At 37.0% G+C, this 17,258-nt stretch overlaps 3 protein-coding genes across 6 annotated transcripts; 1 reads left to right on the forward strand and 2 right to left on the reverse strand.

Moving 5' to 3' along the window:
* Positions 1-22: 22 nt before the first annotated feature.
* LOC124176079 (glycerol kinase) lies at positions 23-3,932 on the reverse strand. The gene is made up of 9 exons (XM_046556914.1): positions 3,348-3,932; positions 2,908-3,166; positions 2,576-2,799; positions 2,254-2,460; positions 1,627-1,737; positions 1,277-1,530; positions 918-1,123; positions 691-822; positions 23-600 (listed from the first exon to the last, which is right to left on the reverse strand). The coding sequence occupies exons 1-9, from the start codon at positions 3,420-3,422 to the stop codon at positions 512-514; spliced, it is 1,557 nt and encodes a 518-aa protein (XP_046412870.1). The 5' UTR covers positions 3,423-3,932; the 3' UTR covers positions 23-511.
* Positions 3,933-4,327: 395 nt separating this feature from the next.
* On the forward strand, positions 4,328-13,923 carry LOC124176064 (vigilin). Its single transcript, XM_046556880.1, has 23 exons — positions 4,328-4,367; positions 4,510-4,578; positions 5,902-6,113; positions 6,229-6,444; positions 6,759-6,965; positions 7,061-7,276; positions 7,365-7,548; positions 7,654-7,968; positions 8,050-8,159; positions 8,218-8,374; positions 8,458-8,633; positions 8,757-8,888; positions 8,967-9,113; positions 9,682-9,840; positions 9,939-10,073; positions 10,153-10,371; positions 10,565-10,700; positions 10,842-10,993; positions 11,069-11,197; positions 11,280-11,390; positions 11,482-11,679; positions 11,769-11,987; positions 12,082-13,923. The coding sequence occupies exons 3-23, from the start codon at positions 5,943-5,945 to the stop codon at positions 12,319-12,321; spliced, it is 3,729 nt and encodes a 1,242-aa protein (XP_046412836.1). The 5' UTR covers positions 4,328-4,367; positions 4,510-4,578; positions 5,902-5,942; the 3' UTR covers positions 12,322-13,923.
* Positions 13,924-14,962: 1,039 nt separating this feature from the next.
* Positions 14,963-17,226, reverse strand: LOC124176088 (tRNA pseudouridine synthase A). Of its 4 annotated transcripts, XM_046556933.1 has the most exons (7): positions 16,968-17,226; positions 16,712-16,825; positions 16,439-16,573; positions 16,187-16,336; positions 15,855-16,101; positions 15,599-15,745; positions 14,963-15,077 (listed from the first exon to the last, which is right to left on the reverse strand). In XM_046556933.1, the coding sequence occupies exons 1-7, from the start codon at positions 17,012-17,014 to the stop codon at positions 15,072-15,074; spliced, it is 846 nt and encodes a 281-aa protein (XP_046412889.1). In that variant the 5' UTR covers positions 17,015-17,226; the 3' UTR covers positions 14,963-15,071. The 4 variants fall into 4 exon arrangements, with proteins under 4 accessions (XP_046412889.1, XP_046412888.1, XP_046412887.1 ...); XM_046556932.1 differs by lacking the exon at positions 14,963-15,077 and having other exon boundaries at positions 15,527-15,745; positions 17,022-17,226; XM_046556931.1 differs by lacking the exon at positions 14,963-15,077 and having other exon boundaries at positions 15,527-15,745.
* Between the last annotated feature and the right edge of the window lie 32 nt (positions 17,227-17,258).

Below are 17,258 nucleotides of genomic sequence, written 5' to 3' on the forward strand. Positions count from 1 at the left end.
ATTATTCATAAAAAGCCGTGTGTTTAAAAAAATTTTCACCTTTATTTTAATTACCAACAAATAATATATAATAATATGATCAAAATATTGAGCGTAGTTGGTCTCTGATTCCGAAGCAGAATGCTACGTACACAATTTTTCACATTCTTTCAATAGAAACCACTCTATAAGTATATCTTCATATGGGTTTGGTGTATAAATATTCTTATCCATCACCAATTTACGTACATATTAACATATTAAACAGTCTACAACAATAGTGTAAATGTAGATAAATATAGATCTTTGTTCTATTTGACGGGTCTTATAGAAACAGACGTATTTCGGCGGGCCGGATAGAATCGACGTATTTCAAAAAATGCTACAAGTTGTGTATAGCGCTCTGTATACACTAGATGTAGCGTTTTTTGTCAAAATATATCTGTTTTCATAGAACCTATCGAATTTAGGTATATACTATATATAATATATCACTGTATTATAAAAACTATGTATTCACACTTGCACATTATTATCGTCCGTCGATTGGTGCTGAGGAAGAATCCCATTTCATAGACCGATCAATGGCCATTTTCCATTTAGAATATCGAAGATCCCTTTCTAAAATTTAACATTCGTTCATGATACTGACTAAAACGTTTTGCTGAAAATATAAATCAACTCCCACCATCAAGATTATCTCATACATACCATCATCGCTAATTTGTGGTGAAAACTTCGTAATTTGATCAGCAACAACGTCATTGATATCCAATAGTCCTATACCAACACCAGCTAGTATGGCTGCGCCTAACGCGGTAGTTTCAACCATGTTTGGCCTCACTGTTAAAAAGAATTGCATATTTTGTTTTATTTACTTTTTGTTAAACAAACGACAAAAAAAATTCCTTTGCAATTCAAAACCGACTACAACTGACCCACGCTAACTCCGGTCAAATCTGCTTGTAATTGCATTAGCAAATTATTAGCTGTCATTCCACCATCTACTTGCAATTCAGTCAAACTGGTCCCGGCGTCTTCCAACATTGCCTCCAATATATCTCTGGTTTGAAAGCACACCGCTTCGAGTGCAGCTCTGATTATGTGATACTGCTGAGTATCTTCAGTAATTCCACATATAACTCTGTGCACAGAAAATTGTCAAAATTTTTAGTCGGATCAAAGAAACACAAACTAATTTTATCTCTGTTGTGAAATTTAGCTAGACGATATAGCGAATGAAAAAACTTGTACATTTGCTTCTATGAGGTAAAAATTGTAATGTCACTTAAATTACCCTCTGGCATCCTGCTGCCAATAAGGTGCATATAACCCGGAGAAAGCTGGTACAAAGTAGACGTCACCAGAGCAACGTACTCTTTCCGCCAAATCCTGACTCTCTGTGACGTTGGCCATAAGCTGTATGTTATCTCGCAACCAGGAGAGTGCAGCACCAGCTACCGCGACTGATCCTTCCAAGGCATAGACGGCAGGTGAGCGCCCCAATTTATAAGCAACAGTTGTGATTAGACCTTGACTCGAGTCAACTTTCTGAAAGCGTTGTCAAATGTTACACAGATTTAGTTTTAGAAGAAATCTTTGCATTTTAGAACGAATTTGGATTTCATATTTCCTTGCGATACATACCACATTCCCGGTATTATAGAGTAAGAAACAACCTGTGCCGTAGGTTGCTTTTGCCTGCCCTCGTTTCAGACACAACTGACCTATCAGAGCTCCCTGCTGATCACCTACACACTGTGTAACAGCATTAACGTTACAAACAACAGTACATACAAAAAATTGAAGTGGTGATAGTTTTTCTCACGTTTTCTCAGTTCAAAGTATCGTCTCATGATTAAAGTTTTAGTACAGTAGAACCTCGATTACGTGAATTAACTAACCTAGTTCGTATAACCGAAATGCAATTTTTATGTTAAGGTATGATAATATATACAACACAATTTTAAATCCATAAACAGTCCGTTTAAAACATCTAAATACATATGAAACATCTTTCAAACACAGAATGCTTATTTTATTACTTTGGTTTTACATAGTCGTCTATTGTCAATTGACGAACAGCTCCTACACTTTTTTTAGCGAGCAAAAATTAAAATTTCGTACCAAAAATGTATTTTTTGCGCCAGCTTTTGGATAATTGAGTGTTTGGATGACCGAGGTTCTACTGTACAATAGTTTGAGTATCAAAGTGAACAGACTGTTGGGATGACTCACTTCTACACAAAAGCAATCATTCATAGCTGAACTCACCCCTGAAATGGGTATTCCGCTCAAGACTTCTGGGTAAGAGATATGCCCATATATTTCGGAGCAGGATCGAATTTCCGGAAGGATATCCAGCGGGATGCCAAAAAAGCGACAGAGCAATGGATCCCACTTCAGGGTCTCAATGTTCATCAACATTGTCCGAGATGCATTGGAAACATCCGTCATATGGAGTTTTCCTTGTGTAAGGTTCTGCAAATATATCGCAATTCTAAGTAAGGCAAAGTATTGCTGATACATTCAATGTAAGAGTAGACTGAGAATTTTCCCCTCTCGTCTACTTCTTTCACAAATTTATTGAACAAACCCAAATCAGCCAAGTGTCGACAGTTCCGAAAGCACATCTCCCTGCCTCAACAGCTTGCTTAACTCTTGGAACATTGTCAATAAGCCATCGGATTTTGAGAGCACTGAAATAAGGAGATATGGGCAGCCCGCAAAGAGGTTTGAGGTAATTCTTGTTCCTTGTATTATTCGGTACATTATCCAAGATATTCTCAATCGTGGTCGTGGTCCGCATGTCCAGCCAAACTGCAACGAAAAAACGTGCATTTAACAAGCTTTTCCAAATTTTAAATTTCTACTCACTCCAAGGTAATGGAAAAAGACTCAAAAGTGTGAGCGAGAGATTCTATCTACCGATGGCATTGTGCAAGGGCTCTCCGGTTTCCTTGTCCCATACTAAAGTGGTTTCACGCTGGTTAGTAATGCCGATAGCTTTGATATCCGCCTTGTCTATGTCGATCGCTTTCAACTTCTCTATTGTCTTAATGATGCACTCATGCACCGCTTTAAGTATCTCCTTGGCATCCTGTTCGACCCATCCTTCTTGTGGGTATATATTCTTTATCTCGATCTGATGCGAGGCGACAACTTCTCTCCGCCGAACACTGAACACCTGTAAATATAATCACTTTCTCAAATTGATTCATGCCTCGATAAACCGGGTGTGGCAATTGATCCAGTTCAAAGGTTTGACGCAACACCGGATGTACATTGAAACATGGCTTGCTTTATCTACTCATCAATACTCTTTTAAACCTTCAGTTCTTTGTGTCAAAACATACTAATTTACTTACTAAAAACCTGGCACTGCTCGTTCCTTCATCAATCGCCCCAACAAGAGGACCAAATCGTCCAGTGCTCTCTGGCATGTTTAGATAAATTATAATGTGCGCATCAGTGAGTGCCAATCGTCCTACGATCGCCCTTCGTTCTATAGTAGCAGTTATGTAATTAGGATAATAAAACAGAGGCTACGAGATGAGTGATTTCATAACCCACAAATATGTTTCGTGGGCGATAAACAAATATCTAAGATAGATTGGGGTTCAACGGTTTCCCCGCATTATCTGTGGCTCTATGGTTTGTGGATCATAATACGAAGCTACGCATTCACGAGATGATACGCAGGATACGTGGATGTGTGCGTAGTTGCGGTAGTTGCTAATGAAATGAACGATGCGCTTTCAAACATGACGGAGACCTTGATGAGCTGCACACGTTGATAAAAGTCAAAAACACGTGGCAGTTGTCGGCCACGATTTTTGACGGTATTAATCATCTTTCGGAACATCATGAGGCGTCATTTGTTTAATTAGGGTGTTCGATCAAGGGCGTAAAAAAATAACACCAATCCAGAAGGTTGATTATTTTCTGTATTTATTTTCTCAATAGGCGTTTATGTCATATATTTATGTCACGTATGCAATCGTAACAGGAAACACGAGTTTGTCAACAAACTACGAGATTCGAGTCACGTCGCACGTTTGAAGCGCGCCAATTTTGAATCGGTGCTCATCGATGCAGGAAAAAAACCGAATTTTCAAAGCGAATGAGTAATCAAGATTGATTTATTATCGTCTAGTCGATACTCAGATCGGCCAGATCCACCAGACAGTCAGTGCATCGATAATTTTACCATAATCTCGATGAATTTGTGACCGGATTTGAAATACCGCAAAAACCACAATTGCCTAAACGAGCCCGCGTTGCCAACGTTTAGAAAATTTTCCGGAGAGCTGAAGAGTGGTAACATCTTCGATCAGGGGGGCGAGCGAGCACCGCGAGCACCCGTCTCATTTCACTTTGCGTTACCGGTAAGGAGTGTTGCTCATTACTTCATCCTCGCAAAATCATCTCTTATACCGATTTTAGGCCGTATTAGAATATCACAATAATAACGTTACAACCAACATCGCACAGTGATTTATATATATTCTTGTTTTTCAAACGTTACAGGAGGATTGATAGTAAACTGGCGGCGTAATAAAGATTTATTACCTGGTGGGATAACTTTATTACGGTAGAGTAAGTATCTTCTTTCTACCTACATTCATTTTTTTTCTCCCTCTCTCTGTCTCTCTCTCTCTCACACTCTATTTCACTCTCACACCATTCGCGCAAGTGATTATCATAATTTTTGAGCACTGTTGAAAACCCCATTAATTTTTCGATAATCATTTTTCAAATCTTAACCACGTCTCGGGTGTTAACAGGTTCGCGGAATAATAATGTGTAACTCGTTCATACTTGGTCGTGGTTGAAAGATAATTCGGCATTAAAATTGATACTGAATTCAATGTAAAACCTTTTTTTTCACACTCCCCCTCCTTTCCTCTCTCGTTTCTCACTCTCTCCCATATTCTCGATATGATTGAGATAAATTTTCGAAGAGGTTAGCAATCTCGTGACGTGTCAAGCAGGCACTCCATTCCATATGGTGGTCACTGGCTCCACTACTGGTCATTGACATGCTGGCATTCAATGGAATTTCACATTTAAATCACTTCAAAATACGGTACTCAATCAACCTCTGCCGCGACATATTGTACGACAGAGGTTACTCACCAGCGCGGATAATGTTACAATGACTTAATTAATTATCGGCGATCCAATTTCTCCTTCCGGTTGAAGATTTTTCGAAGTGAAAAAAAAAAACTTTCACGAAAATTTACGGTGAGGTGTGTCACAAGATGATTTTTATTTTACATCCTTAATATCCTTACCACTTATTTATTTACCAGCGAAATATTGCGCGAAGTTGAAAGATTTTTTCCTCAAACTTGTCACGTTATTTTCCAAAGTCTAATCTTTTCGAGACTTCCTGAATCTTTTTTTTTTTCAGCTACAACCTTATCACGTTCTGAATTGTAGATAACGGGTTAACCTAAAAAAAAGTAAAAAAAGAGAATACGAGAGAGTAATCCAACACGACTTCTATATGCTTATGAATGTATGCATGAATATTTATGCTAGCTTATCACAATATTTCAGTATTTCCTCTCTGTTAGCAAGATTCTTATCGCCTCCCATACAAATGAGAGTTCTTGTAGACTCCCGGAGGAGCGAGGATAGAAAAGTTGGTTTAATGAGAATCTAAAACCTTTATTCCGAGGAGTAACCTACTTATTGCGCAAATGTTTGGCATCCGTCTCAAATCTACCACTTTATCTAACGTGCCAACTAATTATCAAAGAAAATGTCATCTTAGGATTATAGGTTTTACGTTTTTCCACCTCTGATGAGGTAAAAAAAATTGTACGACATGCAGCCAAGATTCAGTCTACTGTTTCCTACATCGCTAAATATTTACATGAAATATTTTTAATTCCTCTTGTTTTGTCGGCACAGTGCTACTGTAAGGACTTGGCACGAATTAGGACATCCCAAAAATGCAGCAGCAATCAGTAATGGAAGAGGGTACGGCCTTTGAGCCACCCACATACAGCTACGATGAGACCTTCCCGGTTCTCCCCGGATCAGCCAGCCCGATATCCAGCAGCCCCAATCCTCTTTCAACGAAAAACAACAGTATGCGTGTTGGTTGTTCGGTCGTTACACAGGTACTGATCATTATTGTTGCTACTTCTTAAATCTTAGTCTCAGATTGTTAATTTGCCATCTTGCGAAGTTTATTAGTTATCAGTGAATTTTTTTTTTATGAATATTAATTTCCAGGTTTTTCATGTTCCTGTTGAAGAGCGTAAGTTTGACCACAGTGACAAATTTGGTGAAGGTGAATCTGTGAGAACCTGCCTTGCAATAATGAAGGAAAGTGGTGCTCACATTGAGATATCTTCCTCCAAAGATCAGTCATTGACATTTTTAGTCACTGGCAAACAAAACGAAGTCTTGGAAGCTCGACGTCGTATTCTGACAACGTTTCAAACCCAGGTATACAAAAATTGCCTGACTGTAACACCTGGAAAATACAATACTTGAAATTCGATGTAACCATTTTCTTCCCACCTGCCATGAAAATGTTCATGTCAATCATTTGTTTGCTCTATTTTTAACAAAAACGTTGATGCTTGATAATGTTTATTTTATATATTTTTAAAGTACCATCATGCTGTATGGATATTTATTCAAGTTTTCAAAGCTGTCACTTTGTTATTTCTCACAACTGTATGCTTTGAACATGGATGTATTTGACATTATCGCTCAAGTTCAATCGGGCCTATTATTAACTTACTATGTAATTTCAGGCGAACAAACAACTCAACATTCCCAAAGAACATCATCGCTGGATCCTAGGAAAGCAAGGACAGAGATTGAAGGATTTGGAGAAGACAACAGCTACAAAGATTCAAATACCTTCGGTGCAGGATCAATCCGATACGATAACAATCACTGGCACTAAGGAAGGTATTGAAAAGGCTGAGCATGAAATCAAAGTGATTTCCGACGAGCAGGTACAAATTTGTTTGCATATCAAAAAAAGAACGTAGCCCACCAGTTTTGCTCGCGGATATTTGATAACAATATTTTTTCACTCTTGAAATTTCAGTCAAAAAAAGCATTTGAGATTGTTAGTGTGCCAACGATTTACCATCCTTTTATACATGGTCCCCGTAATGAAACTCTAAATGCAATGATCGCCGAAACCGGAGCACGTATAAACATTCCTCCGCCGTCGGTACAAAAAGATGAAATAACAATAGCAGGTGAAAAGGAAGGCGTTCTAGCAGCTAAAGAAAAGATCGAAGCTATCCACAGAGACATGGTACGATTTTTGGTGTTACATAAAGTTTAATGTTTACGTGTGAAATAATATTCCGGTCCTTGAAATGTATACCTGATTGAATTTTTAGGCGCAAAGATGCACAACGGTGTCCGTTGAAGTGCCAAAATCTCAACACAAGCACGTCATCGGACCCCGTGGTAGTACCATTGCCGAAATACTGCAGCTTACTGGCGTAAGTGTAGAAATGCCTGCTGCAGATTCAGCAACAGGAACTATAACCCTTCGTGGACCACAGGAGAAGCTTGGTCTTGGTGAGAATCGATGCAAATAATTCATTTCTGAGAATCTATTGATTTACCCTTTGTTGTAACTTACAAATGAGCCTTATCTTATCCTATTTTTTTTTTTTTTCTCAGCATTGGGTAAAGTTTATGAGAAGGCAAACAGCGTCCGTAGCACAACGGTCGAGGCTCCTGCTTGGATCCATAAATATATTATCGGCCGCAAAGGAGCAAACATCAAAAAAATAACCCAAGACTTGAGCAACGTTCATGTTGAATTTACCAACACAGAAGATAAGATCAAGATTGAAGGACCCCCTGAAGATGTAGAAAAAGTTCAAACTGAACTGCAAAACATGGTCACTGATCTCATCGACAAGCTGACATTCACCGAACTTAACGTTGATCCCAAATTCTACAAGCATATTATCGGAAAGAATGGAACGAACGGTAAGCAAGCAGTCGTTATTTTTTACTAAACAATCTTCGTCAGTTTTCGCATGTTTAAAATATTTTCTAAACGGTTTCTAGTTAATCGTTTGAATGAGGAGACTGGAGTCGTGATCAATATATCTGAGAACGACGGGAAAAATCTTATTCGCATCGAGGGAAATTATGCTGGTGTAGAAAAAGCTAAGAAGGTAAGATCATTTTGCGATGTGTGAAATATATGTACCAATACGAAATGTTGATTATCAGGAACTCATGGAGATGGTTGAGAAATTGGAAAATGAAAAGGAAAAAGACGTTATAATCGACCATCGTTATTACCGCAGCATTATTGGAAGCAAGGGGGATAACATCAAAGAAATTAGAGACAAGTTCAATCAAGTGCAAATAACTATCCCTGGACCAGGTAAAATATCGTTCAATATCACGTAGAAAAATTTGTAATCGAAAGTATCCTTTGCATTATGTACACTTTTTTCATTCTTATAGGCGAAAAACGTGATGTGGTAAAAATTCGAGGCCCCAAAGAGGACGTGGATAAGTGCCACAAACATTTGATGAAGTTGGTCAAAGAGCTTAACGAGAATAGCTTTGTCATGGAGGTTCCTATTTTTAAACAATTTCACAAGTTTGTTATAGGTAAAGGGGGCGCCAATATTCGCAAGGTTGGTTTGGAACTATCATGTTCTTGATAATTATTACCATCTAATATAATCAGGCGAACTTGGAAAAAATATATACCTATATACTTAATACATAAATTGTACATGTATGTATTTTCCAATTAGATTCGGGAAGAAACTCAAACAAAGATTGACTTGCCAGCTGAGGGTGAGAAAAGCGATGTTATCACTATAACGGGAAAGAAAGAAAATGTTGAAGAGGCTAAAGAAAAAATTCAGAAGATCCAAAATGAATTGGTAAGGTTTATTTGTTTCCAGAATTTCTAATTGAATATTCTATTCACTACTTTTTACCTTATTACTTATTAATTCCAGGCAAACATAGTCACTGAGGAGATTGTAATACCTCCAAAGTTTTACAATTCACTAATTGGAACTGGAGGAAAATTAATTCATTCCATTATGGAAGACTGCGGAGGAGTTGCTATCAAGTTTCCAACCGCTGAGAGTCAAAGTGATAAGGTAATTGTTAGGGTGGTCCTTATTTTGGGTAAGTCAGAATTTCAAACCTCTCACCCCTTGCATATCTCCCATTTACCAAAAAAAAAAAATATGTGCAAAGTTTAAGCCCAATCCGACAACGTTTACCCGTGGCCCAAGCGGGTCAAAGTTTAATATTGGAGCCAAATGGTAAAAACGAGCTTGAAGGCCTTTATTTAAGTAGACCAGCGAAAAAAAATCGTAGTAGGCTATAATCCACAAGATTTCTAACTAAATTCACAACTAATTGAATGTACTGATACCGAGTTCCGCCAAAAATTTCTAGGCCTTCAAGCTCGTTTTTACCATTTGGCTCCAATATTAAACTTTGACCCGCTTGGGCCACGGGTAAACGTTGTCCGATTGGGCTTAAACTTTGCACACATTTTTTTTTTGGCAAATGGGAGATATGCAAGGGGTGAGAGGTTTGAAATTCCGACTTACCCAAAATAAGGACCACCCTAGTAATTGTACACCTGGGAATGATATTTCGCTTTGCAAAACGCATTGGTAATTAGAATAGAAGTAAAATATTGCTACTATTCAATAGGTCAGCATCAGGGGGCCAAAAGATGATGTTGAAAAGGCAAAACAACAGCTTTTAGAATTATCCAATGAGAAACTTTTATCTAGCTTCACTGCTGAAGTTCGAGCAAAGGCCCAACATCACAAATTCCTTATCGGAAAAAGTGGTGCGAATATTAAAAAGGTAATAAACGATTTGGTTATCTCATGTCCGGTCGAGTGTTACTCGTGATTTGACGTGAGCAATTTTATAATAACGATATATCTTCCCCCCCCCCACAGATCCGAGAATCTACGGGAGCACGAATTATTTTCCCAACGGACAAAGACGAGGACAAAGAGGTCATCATGATCATTGGCAAGCAAGATGCGGTCGACAAGGCCAAAGCTGAGCTTGAATCTACTATTAAAGAAATAGTAAGCTTTCGTGGCTTGAATTCAATTCAAAACGCAAAACAAAAGTGAATAATAAAATTAATCGAAATTATTCTCTTAGGATAATATCACAGAAAGTGAAATCAGTATTGAGTCCAAGCATCACAGACACTTCGTGGCTCGTAGGGGAGAAGTACTTCACCGAATCGCAGAAGAATGTGGTGGAGTTCAGATCTCTTTCCCGCGCGCTGGTGTCGACAGCGACCGAGTTGTCATCAAGGGAGCGCTTGAATGTATCAAAGCTGCGAAGCAGCGTATGCTAGAAATTGTCCAAGAGTTGGTAAGAAGTTAATTTCTAACTGTAACCAATCCTTCTAACCTTCTAATCAATTTAAACCTGAAGTTGTATTTTGCAATATATATTTAATGCAATACTCACATTTCCTATCTTCGGAAAAATTATATTTGCATTATAAAAATCTTTGAATAAATCTGACAATTTCTTCCACCCTTATTATTTTTTTACTTCACAGGAATCTATGGTAACGATCGAATGCATAATTCCACAACGACATCACCGCACAGTTATGGGTGCTAGGGGCTGCAAGGTTCAAGGTATCACTGCAGAGTTTGATGTACAAATCAAATTTCCAGATCGTGTTGTGCATGGTAATTATATTAATGTTTACCTTTTTCTCATACTACACATTGGGTCTAGTCTAAAATCAAAAAATATCAGTACGATTTCACACCATTCTACCATTATCACTCAGGTAAAATCTAATTTTCAAATTTCCACACAACTTTCAGAGGAACAACGTCCTGATGAACAAGTCAATGGCGAGGAGACAGAGGCAGTAGAAACCGTTCCAGCTTGCGATATAATCCGAATCACTGGGCAACCAGACAAGGCAGAGGCAGCTAGACAAGCTCTTTTAAGTCTTGTTCCAATTACTATTGAGGTGCATTGAGAAAGTTTCTTTGTATACGATATTCTTTTATAGATACGAATAATACTATTGATTTTTTTTTGTTAGGTCGAAGTGCCGTTCGATCTCCATCGCTCGATCATAGGACAACGAGGTCGCGAAGTTAAAGAACTAATGGAAAAATATGATGTACATATCATGCTGTCACCGGCTGAACAAAAATTAGATTTTATCAAGGTAATAATGCATAACAGAAATAGTTGAAGCAGCTAGAGTCACTTTCTTTGTCTAATTTCTGTTTTATTATTACCATTCACAGATTTCTGGAACACCACCGTGTGTAGAAGAAGCAAAAGAAGCTATTCTGGAGAAATGCAAGAATCTGGAGGCTCAGCGACAAGATAGAGCGCTGAAATCCTTTGAATTAAAGGTATTATGAGAATATTTTCTAAATATTTGTTTTTCTTTGTCACATGAGTCGTACATTTTGGCCCTTATCTATATTTGCATATCGTTTTCAGATTGAAGTAGATCCAGAATATCATCCTAAGATAATCGGTCGCTCAGGCGCCGTAATAAAGAAAATTAGATCTGACAATGACGTTCAAATAAATTTCCCACGCATTGGGGAACCCGAACAACACATTATCACCATCACTGGTTATGAGAAAAATGCTCAAGACGCTCGTGATGATATAATGAAAATAGTCAATGAGCTGGTAAATTTCAATGCTCCTTTTACTTTTCTATTTGTTATTCGAAATTTTGTTTTCATGGTAAAGTAAAATACCATGTCCATGTTCTATAGAACGAGCAGTCCAAAGAAGAAGTCCATATCAAGGCAGCTGTACACTCTCGATTAATCGGAGCCAAGGGAAGAAACATTCGTAGAATAATGGACGAGTTTAAAGTAGACATTAGATTTCCACGAAATACTGATCCTGATCCTAACATTGTAACCATAATGGGGAGCGAGGATAACATCAACGATGCTAAAGAGCACCTGCTGAATTTGGAGGAGGAATACGTATGTGTTTGAATATGACTTAAAATAAAAAAGCAATAAATACGTACCATGAAATGAATGAAGACTGAATTTGAGTGATGCAATTTGTCCACAGCTCCAGGATGTCAGCGAGAATGAAATACGAAACAGTTTCCGTTCTCCGATTCAACGAGATGAGGGAGGGTTGAGCGGCACTGAAAGCGAGACTGGATTCGTAGTCAAAGGAGGTCCGTGGGAGCAGCAGCAACGAGCTGCTCCGAACACAGACAGCGTTACGGAATTTCCATCCTTCGGTGGTTCCGCTGCTCCCATGCCTGCGTCTGCCCCATCTGGTCCTTGGGGGGCTAAGCGCTAGAGTAGAGTAGAAGACATCTTCTAATAAATATCGGTCGACTTTATAAGCTAATGAATTTTAAGGTAACTTTCCTCTGACAAACGACAAGGGTAACACTGCTGCTGGGTGGTTCCCTGTTCCATTACTGATGCTGCTGCATACGACCTGGCCACTCTCTTGGACTTTGACACTGGTTTACTACACAATGTACGACGACATGTTTATATTTACAGTTCAAACTGACGTATTTATGTATCTGTAACTGCAACGCGTAATAATGGTCGATAGAAAAAAAAAAGTTATAACACACCGTGACATACTACACTAGAAATCAGGTTATTTATAATGTAGTATGTTTGGGGGTGATTTCACTTTGAACCGAACATGTTTTTTTTTCATCCAGACGACATGCGTTGTAGGTTCAGATATATTGTACTTAAGACTGTGGCTTCATAGGAATTAATTTGCGTACTGTATATTCTTCAGATTTGTCGATTCTAGACGGATCAAACACCGTGATGGCTAATTATTATTTTATTTTTGTTTTTTTTTTCAATTTTGAAAATCTATTAATTAGCCAAGCATAATATTTTGTTTATTTATTTATAACTTTTTGTATATAAATTCCAATTTCTGTGTTGGACGTTATAATGAAATTGGCTAGCAAAGCCAGACATTGATATTAACTGCTAAATGTTAAACGAAGAAAATTAATGGAAAATTTCTGAAAATGAATTAGGTCAGTTTAAAGAACATGTTCCTATACAATATATACTGAATCTATTGTAGAATATTAGCGATTATAATCCGCGTACACATATACTGTTCTAAAAGAACAAGAAGGCACACTTTCAATTGCTTGCTTTTCGGAATTTACAAATTTACGCTTCGTTAAAATAGTTTATTAGCACGACGTAAATCGAGATTTTTTAATAGTATAAATGTAAACTGAAAAAAATATTAATTTTTTATAATATGAGTGTTATCCTTACAACAATGAGACGTAAAAAGGCACGGAAGAAAAAAGTTATATATATAACTCATATCCTGTATTGTCGATTTGAGTAACTTCTATGTTGATATGAAAAGCAAGGATTTTCTCCAATACGGATGACTTTAAAAATACGAAAACCGCTTTGGGAACATAATCTTTATAAGACCTTTCAATTTAGTAATTGATTGACAACCCAGACTAACTATTATAACAAGATGTGTCCGGTTGTAACTGGCGTTGTTAACAAATAAGTAATTACTCTACATTCAAATAGAGTATACGATACTGTTCAGTGTGTGAATTTTTATTTATTCAATTTTGTTTTACAACAACAACAACAATAACATTCAACTTTGGTGTATGATATGCAAAATCACATATACCAATGTATGAGGCCAACTAGTTAAGAAAACTATTCGGTTCAAGTGCCTTGTCTACTTTCTTCAAAGACAGCTCATTTTCAATTGTTGGAGGAATGTGAATATTAGGTTTATGTATATGATATTGATAATAATCATTGTATGATTAACCATGTGTAACCAGATGAATATTGCATATATACCACTGTCAAGAGACGAGCAAAAAAAAATGACAGCTAATAATCATGGATTAAAGAATTACCAAACACAGCACACTGAAATTTTTACTACTATATTTTTCAGGTTTTCAGCAACTTTTATTAAAAATCTACTTGGAATCAACAATCTTAATTAATGCACGTTTTATCAATGCATAATGCATATATTAACTATATATACGTATAAATATTACATACATACGTACTATACATACACATTCAATTAATGAAATGGCTCATTTAATTTTTAGCCAATCATTATATAGGTAGCTATGAATGAAAAATTACTTTTTTTTTAATAAACAAGAAGTAAGATTTGGTTTCAGACCAATACCTATAGGTAGACATACATGCGCCTGGCCCTAAGGGCGACGGCAATTCGATAAACACCAGGACGAGGCTTGATTTCCGCGCGAAGCGCTTTGCTTTGAAATTCACAATAGGAAGGTACTATTCAGATTTTGTCGCATAATTTGGTCGTTTTATTCCTACTGAATTTACATTTGATATTTAATATACAAACGATAGGCGTGTGTGACATAAAGAAACAAACCGTCCAAGTGAAATTAAAAAAGTCTGCAAATATTAAAGGTGAATTATGTAGCATATAGCCGAAAAAAGGCGTGGTAATAAACATACGAAATTCATTCAATTTTGATAAATATTACGTGCGGAGAACGGTGACTTATGTTGATTTTTTTTCTGTTCTTAAGAGATTTCTAGATTGGATAATATTTTTGTTTAACAAATGCTCAAGTCTTGTGAATCCCTTTGCGTTTAATGTGTATTAATAATATCGACTATTTTTGGCTGTACAAACACAGCATATTTCAATAATACAATAATTACGAAAATTCATGCATTGTTTCTTTCTATAGTTACAGCAAATTTAGACTTGTAAGAGACGATCCACATTATTTACCACTCGCTACAACAATGATGTAAAATCAGAGAATTCCAAACCTTTCAATTGCTTGACAAATCCGTCATTTGGCCTTATGCATTCCCTAACAGATTTCACCTCCTGATAAGCTTGATCGTATGATAGATTTTTTTTAACCATTAAATAACCTATCACAACGGAAGCTGATCGAGATACACCCGCGTTACAGTGTATAAAAACGCCCTGACCTCCTTTTTCACGCATTATTCTCAGGCAGGTTTTTAATGCCTCTGAAATTTTAGCTTCCGGAATATCCATTAAATCTATAAAGTAATAATGAATATCTTTAAATACAATTTCCAGCTTTATACCAATACTTATAATGTGCCGTATCCCATGGTTTTCTAAGATATTTATATCAGCTGCTGGATCTTGAGAGCCAAAGTATAAACCAGGCTCCACCATAGCCATTTGTAGATCGGGTTTTGTATCAACGATGAATGGTAGTCCTTTGTCTACTAATCTCATCTCGCTTCCTAAAATTTCGTACTTTTCACCCAGCATGTTAGTTACTACAGTATTACAGTGTTTTAGCTCCTTTTTCTTAGCTGTTAAAAGGGAGCTCAGACTCATGACGGAGGATTAATTAAACAGCAGCAACGTAACTATCACCACTTTTAAGAATTAGTGATTATTAACTGCTATTTAAATTTTTTATTATTCAGGTAAAAAATGTAAAATATCGACTATCACTACGTAAAATGATGTTCAGTTAATTAACAGCTACAGATGATTGATCTTCGCAAATAATATTCTTTTTTAAGTCCAACGGGTCGTAGCCTACCTCGCATAAATAGAGAGCGTACGGTGGCAATACTTGAACACGCGAGTCCCAGTTATGACGTGACGGAACTTGTAACATACACCTAATATCTCTTTCCGTAATTTTTCCTAATCCTAGTGTGATCAGGGTTCCGACCATTCGACGAACCTGCCAAGTTAAATATTGAAAGAGCCATATTAATTATTATTATGAAAATAGGACAAGACAGGGGAACGTAGTGTTTGATTGTCTGACCCATACAAATGATGATCATTACCTGATTATAAAGAAAAGCTCTACCCCCACACCTGAAATCCCAGTAATCGAACTGTGTGGAAAGGGGATCATCAATCATTAAAGGCTGACCCTTTTCCACAGTGAAGTAATCAAGTTGCCGGACATAAACAACCTTTTTATTTTGATACTTGTTCTTTATTTTTCCAGCAAATGTTTGAAAATCTTTAGGTCCGAGGAAAAGCTGAGTTCCCCTTTTTACTCGTTCCGCATCGAAGGGACCAGTATTACTGAAAACGAACAATAGTATTTTATTATACAGCTGAAATTTACTGATAAGTAATTTTTGGATAAAAATCTGTTATAGTTGCGTACCCAAGAAGTGCAAAACATCGATACAGCTCACTGACTGGTATATCCTGATAACATTCTTTCTTAGGAACCATGAGACGATACAAATATGATCGAGACTTGGCTGAATGTCTGGCATGAAAGTCTGTGCTGACTTGGTAACAGGAAGTGATTCTGCGTCGTTAAATTTGATACGTGTCTTTGAAACAGGTAAATAAATTTTAGATCGATACAATGTTGACCAAGATTTGCATAACAGTTAATAAATACACTGACCTGATCGCATGACCATTCTTAGCAAAAGTCTTATTTAGTCTGTGCTTCATATATTGCGTATTGTATGACTCGTTCTTTGGATGAATCAAGTCGATGTGGGCTGTTGTTGACAGAGCATGAACGCCGCTATCCGTTCTGTGAGAATTGCAGTGGGTGTAAAAATCAGGAAATTCTTGAGCCGTGTTCAGTTATACTCAATTTTCAACCGCCCCATCGATTTCTTTAATACTCATATTATGAATATGTTTACAACATATAAGCAGCAATTAAAACCTGCTCGAAACTTGAAGAATTGGTTCAGATAGACTTCGGGGTTTAATGGAGTCGGCCAATGCTTCTTCAATAGTGCCTTGAATTGTGCGTAAGGACTCTTGTCTTTGCATTCCACTGCAATTGTTCATGTATATTGTGTGAAAATTAAACAAATTAATTAGGTTAGACTAAATTTTACCTACTGTTTTAATATTAGTATTAAGCAAGACTGTAATATACAACAAAATATACTAAATCTTGTATAAAAGACGCGTACCTGAAGTGGGTGCCAATATAATTCATGTATAATAAGTATCTTTTCATTTCTTACAGCTAAATCAGTGCTGAGTGATATTAATAATCGAGTAAGCTGAGAAGGCGTCGTATTTGTATAATTCGGCATGTGGCACGTGAAATTTCCTAACCTAACCCGACTAATTTCTGTTAGGTTAAGGTTGAGTCCATAAATGTTGACAGGTCTGAAGTTAGTAACGTTAACGTAAAAAAACATCATGGAATAAATCGTAGTACAATTTTAGAACGACTTTCAAGGAGTTGACTTTTCAGT

Source organism: Neodiprion fabricii, chromosome 2 (genome assembly GCF_021155785.1).
Source record: "Neodiprion fabricii isolate iyNeoFabr1 chromosome 2, iyNeoFabr1.1, whole genome shotgun sequence".
Taxonomy (NCBI): domain Eukaryota; kingdom Metazoa; phylum Arthropoda; class Insecta; order Hymenoptera; family Diprionidae; genus Neodiprion; species Neodiprion fabricii.